The following is a 15,320-nucleotide window of genomic DNA, read 5'->3' as shown; positions in this document are numbered from 1 at the left end:
AGTAAACTGACTTGAACTTCCTTAGGATTTCCCCTAACAACTACATACTGCTGGGCACAGAGTGGGTATCTGATAAACACAGTTGATTAACTCAAGGATAAGGTCCTCACATATCATGGGCATTGAAGCCATGCCAGCTCCGCATGCCAATCTCAGTCCAACTTCCCAGGAAGAGTACTGATGGAGAATGTAAGCCTGGCGGTCACCAGGAGCCACATCAAAGTGGAGAAATCTTGCATCCTGTGCACGGGGTACGGCTTACCACCTGGGGACTGTAAGCTCCACGAGGGTAGGAACTATGTTTTGTTCCCTACTCAGCACCCAGCACCCAGCACCCAGTACCCAGCACCTAGTAGGTGCTCAAAAAAATATATGAAATCAAGTTTTGTCCCTTTAGACTCATGAATCAGTGTTTCTACATCTTTTGTTTTGTTCATTCATCATTTATAACCAATCCACAAAAATTAAGGTAACTACAGAAAACAAATCAACATGGCACCCACATGGTACACAGGGAGGTGTATACCCCTCCTCAGCCTGCCCAGAGTGTGCATATGTGTAGGGTGGTGTGAGGGAGGCTGGAGAAAGGTCACTGGCCTGCTAGTCACAGGTCTGGGAATTGCTGTGGAGGGACAAGAGTTGCTCTCCTGAAGAGAAATGGCCGGATGTCAGATCAAGCTCCTGGCAGCCCCATTCTGTGGAATGCTGCTCAATGTGGTCCCTGTCTGGTTGGCAGCTTCCTGCCAGGGAAGGCTGCCAAGCAGGTTGTGACAGCTGTGCAGTGTGCTCTGAAATTTCTGACCTGCCTGCCTGCTGCACATGGGAAGCAGCTGAGAAGTTCTGATGTGGATGGACCCGATCTTCCAATGGCTTTCGTTTTTCAGGAGAATGCCTAACTATCTCATCTTTTAAGGTGGAAGTCACCGGAAGATAGCCTTTAGCTTTTCCGGTCAACACGAACCTACTGATTCTGTGTAGGGAAAACTACAGGGTGAGGCAAATGTAGGTTTACAGTTATTCATATGGACAATAATACCATAATTAATAAGTAATAATACAAGAATAACCTCTGTGTTTTGTGTACTCATAGCTGTAAATCTACTTTTGTCCCTCCTACTGCATATTTCTTCCTGTTCTCAACCACTAGTTTCACTGTGACCACACTTGTTTATGAGCATCTTATCATAATAATTGACATCTGTCATGGACTACCACTAGGAGAAATCACCTGTTTGAATAATTAAAAAAAATTAAAGATAGCTTTTTAACCATTTATTCTTTTGAAAAAAATCAAAATCTTAAGGCTCATTATTTGGAATGTTTACACTTCAACTTATTTTGATAAAAGAATGACTTTTTATATTCTCTTAAAGCAGTTACCTTTATGTAAAGTTGCTTAAAGTGAACTGAGTATTTCATCAGGAGATATATAAATGTTAACTTAGATTCTTTTTTGCACTCAAAGATGAAAAGTTAAAAGTGAAATTTCAGACATACCTTTCAGCATCATTCGTCCGGTGGATCCTCCAAAAGTACTGAGAAGCCCACTTCTTGCTCCTAAAGATGTGGTTGCTTCTAGGAGAGAACCCGTGATGTACTGAGATATGGAGGTCCGTTGGAGGGTGGCACGATACTCACATACGGTGTCTCGAACACATTGCTTTAAGCAGGGACCAACATTAATCCTTTCATAGGCTGTCTCAGAGGCTGGGAGCTTTGTGAAGAAATGGAGAAGAGATCCAATTGTATCTTCTGTTTCTTCTCCCCTTCTCACTGCATTGTAGATCTGTGAATAGCACAAAGTACAGGAAGTATTAATCTAGTTTCTTAGAAAAGCAAATTAACTTGTTGACAAAATGCCAAGATGACTTATTAAGAAAGAAGGTTCAGTCGCTCTAAGCACAAACACTTTTGAGCACTGGACTCATGTATTAACCTGAACATTCTACAGACACCATTTATTTGGGAAAGCTATGTGTAGTTATGAAATAGGCCATTCAAACAACCCTGCTATCAAACAGAGCGCTTACAAGTTGTACCAACCAAAAATATATTCAGCTCAAATTTCTTCTCCTCCTCAGCAAAGCAAAGCTCTTCTGCAGAGGGACGATGCCAGAGCTTTCCTTTTTGTCCTTTTGGACTCTTCTAAGTGACTGTTTCAGGTCTGTCTGCCTCCAAGAAATATTGCAACCTGACATTCATGAGGAATCAAACAGAAGTAAGAATGAGAGGGTCATGGGGAAGGAGCAATTCTATATTTCTCTCTTGGTCACAATCCTTCAGTCCATCAGCTTGGATCAAAATCTCTGAATCCTTTTTCCTCTTTCAGACTTCCTCATTTTCCACATCCAGTGAGTTGACAGATCATGCCCATTCTTCCTGTTTTGTTTCTGCCACTATCCTGATTTCCTCTCCCTTTATAACCTGAATTTACCAAGAATTATCTCAAGGAGATTGAACTATTAGGACAGAGTTCCCAACCATAGTTCCAACCCATGGCAAAGCAATTGTTCAACATGCATTTATATAGGTCCTGTTCTACGTGAGGCATAGCATTGAAAGATGTAGGGCCTGGACAAAGAGTAACACAGACCTCATATACTACAGGATTTCACAATCTAACTTGGAAGATGAGGCCTGAAAATGATGAGGTTTAACATTATTACAGGGAGGTTTGGGGTTTTGTCAAGGTCTCTGGGAAGCCAGAGACTTCTAGGTAGTATATAAGCAACAGGAAGAAACATAACATGGGAGTTAATCCAGCTTTCTGATGGTGGAATAAAGGTAGACTATATTGTGTTGTTTTTATCATGCCACCTTGAGCACCTTGCCATGGTTGTCTTATTATTTATGCATCAAATCAATAAATAATCATTATGTGTTTATATAACAGATATGTGTCAGGCCTGGGTTAATAAGATAGCTTCTCCCCTCAAAGAGTTCACAGTCCAGTGATACACAAAAGAGCTCATAGTGGAGTGGAAATGGAAGTCGCCCTGTCCTGTGACTTCAATGAGTGTCCAGGGAAGAGAAGATCCTCCAATGCCCTCCAAGCCATGTGTGTGCCCCCATGATGCTATACACTCCAAACCTCACCTTAACCAGGATGCACTGGCCCTCAAGAGGATCACTGTTAAGTTGTGCTAGGTCCTTAGGACTTTAGAATGTACCTAAAACACCCCAATTATTCAAATTGCGGATCCTGACTACATTTCTATTCTGCTTTTCTCTGACTACTGGTATATACTTGTCACTTGAAGGCAAAGTGGGAATTCTTTGGCTTTAATTCTCTGTCAATTAAATTTCTGGTGGCCAATACGGCCATGAAGGTGGTGTGCTAGGACAGAAAGAGCTCGCCTTTAGCATCAGGTATATGGGGTTGTATTCCTGATTCTACCTTTAGAGAACTGGACATGAGCATGAGCAAGCTGACTTAAATGTTTAGAGACAGTTTCCTCTTCTGTAAAATGGGAATACTAAGGTCCCATCTTATGGATGTTGTGGGTTTCACCAAGACAACAATGTAAAGTGCTCAGCCTGGTATCTAGGAATGGGGCCCATTACTACTGGGCAAGAAAAGAACGGACTCCGCTATCCTCAGGGAACAGCAGATGACTGTGTAACAACAGAGCTTAGTCTATGAAATTTATTGTGATGGGGTTATACCCTTACTCTCCTGTGCCACTGGATAATATCATCCTAACCTTATTTGAGCTGCAGAGCTCAAAACATGCTTTTCTCCTCTCAACTCCAAATCACACAGGCAATCTCCAACACACTAAGTCTCAAACAAATCCTTCAGAAGTAAATGCTCTGAAGTTCAGGGAAAGGACCCACAGTGAGATCTGATGGCTAAAGAAGGCTTCAGAGGTAAAACAGATTTGAGCTGTACCTTGGAAAATAGGTACAACTCTAACTGGAGCAGCTTGGGGAGGCAACTCTCATGGTAAGCAAGGGTGAAAGAAAATGTATGTGTCCTAAGGACAGTAAGCAGAGCAGGGTATTTAGAGCAGAGGAGAAATTAGAAAGGCCAGTTGGCCTGATAAAGGAGATTCTTGAATGTCAAACAAAGAGCTTTAAGCCATCAGAGGTAGAAACTCGTCGCTTTCGTTTGTTTGTTTATTTGTTTGTTTTTAGCAGAGAAATGATGCTAAAAAGGTTTTACAAGATTAATATGCTTACACTTCTTAGTTACTAATGAGTAGACCTAGTTTCTTCTTGCCAAGCTCCTCCATTGGCTCAGATGCCCTTACTCATTATGTTATGCATTCCAGTTTCCACATCAGGCCTTCAGAGATTCCCAATGTCTCATTCAGCCCCTTATGCACCTTTCCCAAAAGGTTTTCCTCAAATTAGGAGATCGTGAGTGACTGCATGAAATAAAAATTCCTTGATCAAGTAGGTTTGAAAAACTTAGTAAATATTCTCCTTTTGAAGATTTACATTGCATATTAGAATATTAAAGACAAAAGGTTTAGAGTGAAGATATCTATTTTATTTTGTTTAAGTATTTGAGTATTACTCATACTCATGTTATCTGACCAGAAATTTTTTTAAGAGCACACACTCTGTGAATATAGTGTTGTACCAAATAATTTGCTCTAATCAAATGGCCTTTTCTTATTCTCATCTCCTTGACCTTTGTGGATTCTCTGAAACAGACAATTACCTAACTTTCTTGATATCCTGCCTCAATTGTCATCTCATTGTTCTGTCTCTGCCTTACTCTGTGGTTCCCCTTCCTCCACGGGCCTTCAAGATAGTTGTAATGCAATAGAGAAGTGCCAACAAGTGCCTAATGTTGGGGGTCATAATTTGGTTGGCCATGAGCCAGATTTACCCAAAAGATCTGCTTCATCTGACACACTGTTTTAAAATCAGGACAGTTTACATACAAATTGGAAGTTACAGCATCTTCTGATAAATGCAATAATCTGACAACACTGAGTATTCCCATGGTGTGAAGGACTAGACCTTTCATAGGGCATGAGTTCTCTAATAGGCTCCCACCATTCTCTAATGATCACACCTGGTCAATATCCGGTCACCATTAGCATATGTGTTTGTGACCCTTGCCTTCATGGGATATGGACATGGCTGTAGATACACAAAATAAACATGCACTGAGCTCCTCTAACATGTCATCTGTGTGCTCTTCCCTGGGCTAGTTGCCAAGGATACAGAGAGAAAGCCATGGTCTCTACTCTCAAGGAGCATTGCCACTCACCTCCAACATATATAAATGCTATGTACATATTAAGTAACCATTCAGTATTGCTATCTTGTTTCCAAACTTGTTTCCAAACTTGTCTGACAAAATAAAAGATGAAGAACTCTAAGAATAAAGCTCTGAGCTTCCATCACAAAGACCAGAAAAAGATCAGCAGGTCCCACAAAGATCTGGACTGACGCATGCTAGTTATACAAATACTGGATGAGTTGAATTCAAGGTGCTTGTTGGAAAAATGCTGAAATGTGGGTGAACTGTGGTAGACATAACAATGCTCAGGGAACATATTAAATTAAGGCTCTAACCACTTATTAGATCACCCACTTTTTAAGAAAAAAAGGCAGACATGAAAAATTCCACATATATAATGTGGGAAAAGGGGTCAGTATAGATCAGTCATTATGAGTGTGGCTCTGGAGCATTGGCTTGAATTCTAGCTCCCCTGCTGCCCAGCTGTGTGACCTTGACAATTTACTTGGCCATTCTGTGCATCAGTTTCCTTTTCTCCAGTGTGGGGATATAATAGTTTCTGCCTCATAAGGCGGTGGTAAGAATTAAAAGCTTTGATGAATGTAATAGGATTTGAATAGTACCTGCCACTTAGTCAATACTCAACAAATACTGGTTTTTGAGATGATGGTGACAAAGATGATTGTGGTAAACCACACACACACACACACACAAACACACACACAGAAAATGGCCATAAATTATTTCCTTCACTGATTCTAGGCCAGCCTTGGGATTTGCTTAACCAATGGGAGTTTAGCAAATGCAATACAAACAAAGTCCTGAAAAATACTTGTTCATTGACATTTGCTCCCTCTTGCTGTTTCTGGGAACTTTGCAATAATGAACATGTGGAGAAGCCAGAGCTAGCACTCTGGAGGACAAGAGACCATGGCCTAGTCACTCCTGTCACTTTGGCTGATGGCTTGCTAACAGCCAGACACTCGGTGAGGCCATCCTAGACCCTAAGATCATCCTATGCCTAGCCGACTGCCATCACAGATCCAGGAGAGAGCCCAGCAGAGATCAGGGGATTCAGACTAGGAGAACCACCCAGCCAATTCACAGAAACATGAGCTAAACAAATAACTGTCACTAAGTTCTGGAAGTGCTTCATTACAAAGCAAAAGTTAATGGACATGATGATGTGATGGGCAAACTGATAAGTATTTACCTGCATGAGATTTAAATCCATACATTAAACCAAAGAGGTTGATTCATTTGGCAGATGGAGACAGAAAGCACAGAGAAGTGAAAGAAATATAGTCAACCTTACATAGCTAGCAAGGGTCTGAGCCAGATTGACACCTAGGTTTATCCAACTCTATCCATTGCACAAACAGGGTCACACCCAAAGCCCAAACAGTGGGATTTAAGAAATCATTGTTATTTGGCAAAAGGTTTAAATGATGTTTACATTGCTTTTATTATTGTTTTTATTCATGATAATTCCTTTCATGGTCACCCTAAATTACTTTTGAAAGATAGTCAAGTTATGATTAATGAATGACCAAGTGTTTCCTTATATGGAGATTTATAGTTTTAAATTACAAGGTTAAAACAATATATGAACTTTATCTCACTTGATTAATGTGGTAATAGAAGGTGTTGAAAACTAGACGTACTAATACTGGGTAGTGGTATATTTCTAGATATAAAATCAACATGTCACAACATGGCATCTAAGTTTGCTAAACAGATATGTGTCCATTCATTCATCCAACAATAGATTTATATGTATTAAGCACATACATTGTGTCATGTCCAATTACTGGGGATCCAATGGTGAGCAAGAAAGCTTTATTTTAGTGGGGAAGGCAGTAAATAAGTGGACCAAATAAGTTAAGTAAAAACTGCAGACTGTTATATATAGTCCAATATGTTTTGGAAATAGATTCCATAGGACTTGCTGAAGTTGTTGCGAATGAGGGAAGGAAAGGAGTCCAAGTTTCTACATTTGATCACTTTAAAATTCTTGGAGATTTAAGATTTATATAGAGAGCTATAGATCAATGTTGCAAACAGCAGCCCTCATGGCTCCCGTGTTTAACAACCACCGTGAACTGCGAATGGATTCTCTCCATGGAATTACACTACGCCTCTTATGGCAAGTGTCGTGTTTGAGAGAAAGACCTTGATCTTATAAAGTAACTTGCAGAAGAGCAAGCGATGTTAGGAAAGCTTACCTGCAGCAAAGCAAGCAACACTTAAGAAAAACATTTGCAGTTCCCTGTGACTCAACAAAGCGGGGTGCCTTATAGAAACCAGCACTGGGACACACACGCAGTTCAGACCCAAAACAAAATAAAACGAACATCCAAGGCTGCAGAGAGCTGGGATGATTCAGAGGGAGACAAAGCCAAAGACTCGGGTGCACTGAAACGCATGAGGCAGCCAGGCACACCATGTCCACAGCACTAACCCAGGAGGAGAGCTTCCTCCATACAGCCAGACAGGCTTTGTCTTAACTTGACTTCTACTGGGGTCCAAGAGGGTACTTGTCAACTTCGTACTTATTCTATGTCAAAAGCTATCTTTCTGGGGTCATGGAAAAGTATGATGCTCCAAGATCTGATGCCATATCTTCTGAAATGTTTCAACAAGAAAAAGACTTGCTACTTAGGTGTCCATTGACTCTTATTACTTGTAATCACTGCCATATTTATTGAGTGCCTAAAATAAAGTAGGCACTGGACACGATTTCATTGAAATTTCAGAACAGCTCTAGGAAGAGGTCCTACTATTATTACTACTTAAAAATAAGAAACTAATGCACACACAGCTAGGACTCAGCATCAGGACTCTATCTCTAAGTCAGTGCTGCTAACCACTAATCCTATAGTGCAGCTGTCAAATAAACCATTTTTAAAAGAGAGGTAACTGTCATAATGATCCTTCCATCTTCCTTTGTTTATCCTCTGTCTCCTCCCTTCAGAATGTCAGCTTCATGAGAACTTTATTTCTTTTTCATTTATGTATCACCAGTGTCTAGAAATGTCTGGCATTACAGCTTCTCAACAAATCGTTCTTAATTGAATTAATGCACGCCTCTATTCTATATTATTGCCAAGAACTTGGCTAGCATTCTCCAGTTTATGTTATTTATTTATTTATTTATTTTGGTCATGAATCTATTGTGTTCGTTTAAACCACAGGTGACACTGCATTGTCACCTGTATTTTTTGAACACCAGATACAAAAATCACATTAAATGGCATAAAATCGTTACAAAGTATTCAAAATAGCTGTAGTCAAATGACACTCTGATTGCTACTAACCAAATGTGGCCTATTCTGAAAAATTTACCAATAGTTTAACATTATTCCATTACTAGTGGCCAGGTGCACAGATTCGTGCACATTGAAAGGAAATTAGAAGAAATATTTTAGTATCGCTATTCGCCCTTTCTCTATAATAGAAGTGTCAACCAAATTCATGATCAACAATGACAGTTACCTCTCTTTTAAATCTGTCATTGGCATGCAGTTGGCACCAGCGAGAGCTTTATATTGCATGCGTGAGTCAACATTTACTAGTATTTTTAAATTGCCAGTCAGACAGATGTACGATTGGTCACTTAGCCTTTTATATATATAGATCATTTACTGATAGGCTTAGAGTTGAGGATGCTTAATCACCCTGATCTTTTCATGAAAACAGTAATTTGGAAGGATGATGAGGCTTAAAAAAACACAGAGATTATTGATTTATACGTTGACTCTTCTAATTCAACAAATGTTGAGTTGCAATTACAGAGACTATGGTGGATTCTTGAGAACAACGATTTAAAAAAAAAAAAAAAGACAAACTCTGCCCTGTGACTGAACCTCACACTCCCCCAGAGTTTTCTTTAACATAAAGGGGTCAGCCAACATTATCTCCAAGGTCCCTTTTAGTATTACCCTTCGATGACCCATACTTCCTAGCCTTCTTAAATGGGGGATGGAACATATTAATTAACCTTAGTTTTGATGATAATTTTGGTCATTATTCTCTAATACAGTGTATAGTTAGGGTCTTCTGTCTCCCTCTCTCATACTCAATGTTTTCTTTCTATATCAGCTGTTTCTTCTCACCAGTAACTATGTATCTATTTTTGATAGTACCCTTATCCTCTCCATAATGTGGTTCCTAAATCACCCTGAGCTAGAAAAACAAATAATCACATTTATTTGAACTATGTGTTAACTGTGACTTAACAGGCTGGGTAAGAATGTGGGAGCCTCTCTCATGGAATCAAGTGTGAGAGCTGTGGTTTGGGAAAACCCTTTCACTGGTCTCCTGGGCCCCTTCCCTAACTTCTGGAATCTAAAAGCAGTGTCCTAGACGATTGAAGATGCTGAAAGTTTGATTTCTCATGGTGTGTGTGTATAAACAAAATGCAATGATATAAGAACTGCCAAATTCCTGGAAGAGTCAACAAAACCAGTGAGGCTGTTCTGGGGGGTGGGAGCTGAGGCAGGTTGGAGACCTGAGTGGCAGGGATGAGGAGCAGGACTCTGGTAGCAAACTGTTGTTACCTCTGCTCTTGAATCCACATTCCATTCAAGTGCCTGTGCGGAGAATTCCATTCCACTGAGAATATTCAGACTATGCACGAGACGCCGACCAAACAGAGCTCCAGAGAACCAAAAATAAAGGTTTTGCTAAGGCAAGGACAATTAACCAGAGCTGTGCCCCCAGCTTCTATAGGAAGTAAGCAGAACCTTTATGATTCTAGGAAACAGCTAAGAAGGAATGTTGAGAGGGTGGCTAAGAACAGTTAATAGCTGGAAATGCCCTTCTACATAACTTCTTTCAATCCACATTTTACCCTTATATTCAAATTGTGCCTTCTCCATATAGCTTTCAGGGGTCTCCAGCAAAAAATAACCCTTGTCTTTTCTGGGCTCCAATGCAAACTCTATAATGGCACTTTCTGTGAAGTATAGAGTCACTGTTTACTCCCCTTCCAGGCTGTGAGTTCCCAGAGGGGCAGGGGGCCAGTTCTTACTCAATATTTTGTCTCCAGCTCAGAGCACACTGCTTAGCACCCTGCAGGCAATGGAGAAGTAACTGAAGCCTTAGAGCCAGGTCCTCAAAGTGTGGTTCCCAGACCAGTATTATCTTCATCATTTGGGAACTTGTCAGAAATGCAAACTTTTGGACCCCACCCCAGATACACTGAATCAAAACCTCTGGGGTTGGGGCCCAGAAATCTGTGTTGTAATAAGCATTCTATATGACCTTGATTCCTGCTAAAGTTTGAGAACCACCACCTGAGACTTTAAGGAAAACATAACAACCTGTCAACTTTGATTGCACTTCTCCTTTTATCCATCCCATAAATTCACATCCATGTCATATTCTTTCTAATGGGAGCTCCTGAGGGCAGAGGTGAAGTCCTATCACCTCTATACTGCACAAAGCCCCCAGCTCAGAGTCCAGCACAGGGCACACTTGATAAATGCTAGCCGAATGAAGGGGCATCTCTCACAGAAATTCCCTGTGGCTGCGAATGTAACAGGCCTTTCTGAAATGATGCTTCTGGCTTAATATTTCCAAAGATGAATCATGTCTGAGATACTAATTCTAATGGGAATTACCATCCAGATGAATCATTTCGTAATGAGAAAACCTGGCTGCCAAGGAAGCCTCTTGAAAAGAAAAAATCAAATCAGGACAAATGGATTATGTTGCGAGGCTTGTGATGTCAGGCTGTGAATTAGGCCAACAGAAGGGATTTAATGGCCTGAACAACCAGGCTCCCTGCAGCTCTCAGAGCAACGGGTCAATTAACGAATCACATGGGAACAAAGCCCCTGCAGGACAAAAACAAACTTTCCCAAATCTCCTAGACTGCGATGCCCTGGCCCAGAGGCTCAGGGGCAGGGTTCGTGCTAAGCCGTGCACATGTGAAGCTCTGAGGGACAGAAAGTTCCTCAAATCATGTGGCTCCAGGCTGCTGTGTGTCCACAACAGGTGGAGGGGACCTAGGCCAACCTATAAGGGTAGGTTGTATGCTTCCTGTGCCCCAACTGAATTCCCACTCACCTTGCCCAGGCTTCTAACTGGCAGGGATCCTCTGCCTAACTGGCAGGGATCAGTGTTGCCATCTAACTTCATGGCTCCCAGAGGCCCCTTTCTACCTGGGTCATCGCTTCTGGACAAACCAACACTATATTTTCTTCCACTTCTCTTTGCCTGAAGGCTATCTGAGGCTGACCTCCAGAAATACAGAACCACCAGGGTGGGACAGCAGAGCAGAGGCTGTGGTGGAGAGGGAAAGTCTAGTTTTTTGTTTGTTTTTTATTAATTTATTTTTAGAAAGAGATGAAGGGAGAGGGATAGAGACATAGAAACATCAATGAGAGAGGAGCATCATCGATTGCTGCCTGCTGCACACACTTCAGGCATGTACCCTGACCAAGAATCAAACCGGTGACCTCTTGGTGCATGGGTCGATGTTCAGCCACTGAACCACAGGCTGGGTGCAACTTGTGTTTCTTTAATGGAGATTATCACAGGGTTGTTATAAGCTAGGATTCCATGGGATAAGATAGGTGTGAGTTCTTTGTCTCCAGCTACACAGCTCGTGAGTATACAAGTGGTCAATGCCTGGATCAGAGCTCCAAGGCCAGACCTGCAGCATCTGAGATAACTTGCCAGTTTAGAGAGCCACCACCCCAACCTCCCACCTCAACCCTCCTGGTTATTCACTGGTGTTCCGAGGTGGGGGGCCCCTCTGATGCTCAGGAGTAAGTTTGCAAAACCTCCTGCATGTGAACTCATGATGGTTAAGTATTTTCTGGTTCACAGCTCCACAAACAGCCACACTCTGAATTCAGTTTTGGGCTACTGCACCTACTATACTGTAAGTGCAAGGCCTTAGCAAGGTACTTGGTATTATGCGGCACTGAATAAATGGGAGCTTATTAATCCCCCTGGTTAATATTAAAGTTATAGCATGAATCCTCTCTCACCCAGGTTTCTTCCTTTCTTTCACTTCTCTGCTCTCTTCTTTATCTCCAGGTTTTCTCCAACTTTCTCTGGGTCCCCATCATTTCTTCACTCTCAAATTTTTCATTCCTCCCCACTTTCATATCCTTCGTTTTGCTTTCCTCTTACTCTCATCCTGTTTTTTCCTTGCTCTGTCCTGATCTTCCCATCTTCCTCACTCTCTCTATCTCCCCTTTGTCCATTTCTCCCCTCTACCCTCATTTCTTACCACTCCATTTGTATTGGGGTCCTTTGAGCTGCAGTTCCAGGGGCAAAGGAATAAGGAAGGAGTGTTGACTAGTAGGGTCTGCAAGCAGAGACCCTCCCCTAATTGTCAGCAGACAGTTGCTGGTCATTACTGAATGCGCTGCATTTTTACAATCGGAAAACTGCAGTGATTTAATTCTTGAAAGTCTCTCCTCTGAGGGGAGCCAAGTGAATCACCAGAGAGGAGCTAGGGACATTCTTTCCCCAAACCCCCAAGGAACAGGAACTCAGTAGTTGAGCCAACACTGGACCCAATGTAAGTTAGCTCTGGCCTTGACAAAGTGCCTTCCTGCAAGCTTGATGGCATTCACTTCAGAGTCTTCTGCTAACAAAAAGACTTGAGAGCTATTTAGACGTTCAGGTTTCATCCAAGGGTAGAACCAGGCTTAACAAGTCGTCACTGAACATGCTTCAGACAGAGCAAATGGAAGAGTGATGGGTGAATAGAGACCACCAGGTTTCTGGAAGCCAGAGTCGTCACAGCTCAGACAGGCCAGGAGGACATGGAACCCAGGAGAGGAACTGCTGGGTCTAGAAGGGAAAGGCAAAGGGGGCCTAGACAGTATGGAGGTGTTGAGGAGGGGGATAGGAGTATTGCCCAGCTTAGTGGGGAAATCCTGGGGCCCATCCAAATCCTGGGGCCTCTGGGAGAGCCTAAGTAACAACCAGGCCCCAGGCTGGGTGCTCATCCAGGGGATTCCTCTGGGAAGACGGCACTGGCATCCGACACAGGCACCGACAAAGTCTCTGGGTGCACTTTAAATTCTGAAGGAGAAGAAATCTATGCCTACAAATGTCTTCCTTGTTTGGACTCCATTCATTCACTCAACAAAAACAGGGTGTCCCCCCAAAATGTATACATACTTAACAGCGGATAGCTTAAGAGATGTTCCTTTCTTCTTAGATTTAACCCATTGGAGTTAGTAATTATTCAATGTGTGTATACATTGTTGGGGACACCCTGCATTTACTAAATGTCTACTTTGTGCCAAAAAGCTGCCACAAGCTGGAGACAACGAATGAAACAGTTTTATGCCTCAAGAAAGTTACCAAGGATCAGGAGAGGTAGGCAAGAAAATGGGCAACTGTATTACAGCACGCAAGTCTGCAACGGTGTGAGCACAAAGTGCTTCGGGAACACAGAGGAGGGTTTGGAAGGCCATGGAAGGCTTCTCAGAGGTAACATCCAGACACAACCTAAAGACGGGAAGAGTTATTAAAGGCGAGGGTAGGGTACAATGAGAGGAACATGTTTTACACAGAGGCAACAGCATGTTCCAAGTGGCTCCCTAGAGTTGGTGCTAAGAGCGTGAACGATGAATCTGCGGAGATAAGCAAGGTCCTTCCGAGTCCTTACAAGTGGAAGCAATGCTAGCTCAGGACTATTTCCTTTCATGAGTATTTTCTAAGCTAACTACCATGGAAATACCTTCAATAGCACACACGCACAAAAAAGGTTCACAGCTGGAGGATTGTATACTCTGTGACTGGGGATACCCATTGCCCTTCTAGGACTATCATGCTAAATACTGAGGCTGCAACATCACACAAATCCTAGACTTAGCTCTTAGGGCATGAATGAGACAGATGATTATAACTTGATTATTTCTTTGTTGTAAACAAAAAACAATGGGAAGGGACAATATGTCCAACATCACCTACCAGCCTAGAATAGGAGAGAGATTGACTTCGTTCACACCTGCAGTGTAACAATAACAGGGGCATCCCAGAGGCGGGTGGCAATTTAGGGCTGTCTAGCTGAAGTGATAGAGCCAGAAAGAGATACGTGGGCTTGTAAGAAAGTATCACCTTCCTTTCTACCTTTGGAAGTAGCAATGGAAAGGTAAACCTTCAAAAAGGTTCAAAAATATTGGGGACTACAAAACAAAAAACAAAACAAACAGGCATTAGAATTGCACTCAAGTTCATGGAAAGGAGTCAGGGACTCTCTGTTTATCCCTACATTGAGTACTTCTGTCCTGTCACTGTGCTCTTAGCTACATCTGTGTATGAGCACATATGTTCAGAGACAGAATGATGCTGAAGGTCAAAGACAACTTGTTCAGTGTTCAAAGGTGTGGGAAAGTTATCACCTTCCACCTCACCTGTGCCTGCCTTTAGTCAGAGAAGGAAGATATGGTTATCCTGAGTTGCATTCCAGAGAACTCCATGGATATCATTTAAAAAAAAGCAAAACAAACCCCAGGTTTGGCCAGTGTGGCTTCAGTTGGTTGGAGCATCATCTCATACACTGGAAGGTCCCAGACTCAATTCCTGCTCAGGGCACATGCCTGGGTTGCGGGTTCAATCCCCAGTTGGGTGAATGCACATCGATGTTTCTCTGTCTCTCTCTCTCTCTTAAAAAAAATCATAAAAACATATCCTCGGGTGAGGATTAAAAAAAAAATTCTAATTTAATAAAAGAACCCACAAAAACCCCCTAAATTAAAGTTGATCAAAACTGAGGGCTACGGTCATATTAAAAAAAATGCTTCTGATTTACATTTCAAAAAAGTAAGGCATTTTAGCCCTTACATCTTGCCATTTAAAAAGCCTGTTGTCTCTCCTGAGCTTAAGTTTTTTCTTGGCTATCAAAACAAAGAGGTCTTTTGTTGACAGAAACAGGCGACAGTGTTTTGGTAAAAAGATTATATACAGAATAATGGTATGAAGCTCTACTGTGTAAAAAGTAGGCTTAAGAGCTTTCGCTGTCTCCAGATTCTCTGGGTGTCTTACAACAACCTAATATACTGTTGTCCTTCACTTTGTGGGAGCCCTAAACAATGCGCTGCAGTCCTTATTTTCTAAGAGCTTATAAAGGACACTATGCAGATGC

At 41.9% G+C, this 15,320-nt stretch overlaps 1 protein-coding gene across 1 annotated transcript in view; it reads right to left on the bottom strand.

The window, feature by feature from the left end:
- PLCE1 (phospholipase C epsilon 1) overlaps window positions 1–15,320 on the bottom strand; it is a 260,258-nt gene that overhangs the window by 146,951 nt on the left and 97,987 nt on the right. The window contains exon 2 of the mRNA XM_081104349.1: window positions 1,498–1,786. Coding sequence (XP_080960475.1) covers window positions 1,498–1,786 — 289 coding nt within the window. The remainder of the gene's footprint in view (window positions 1–1,497; window positions 1,787–15,320) is intronic.

The sequence above is a fragment of the Myotis nattereri genome, assembly GCF_964212035.1.
Source record: "Myotis nattereri genome assembly, chromosome: 13".
NCBI lineage: Eukaryota > Metazoa > Chordata > Mammalia > Chiroptera > Vespertilionidae > Myotis > Myotis nattereri.
The sequence above is the reverse complement of the archived record's forward strand: the minus strand, read 5'-3'. Positions and strand labels throughout refer to the sequence as shown.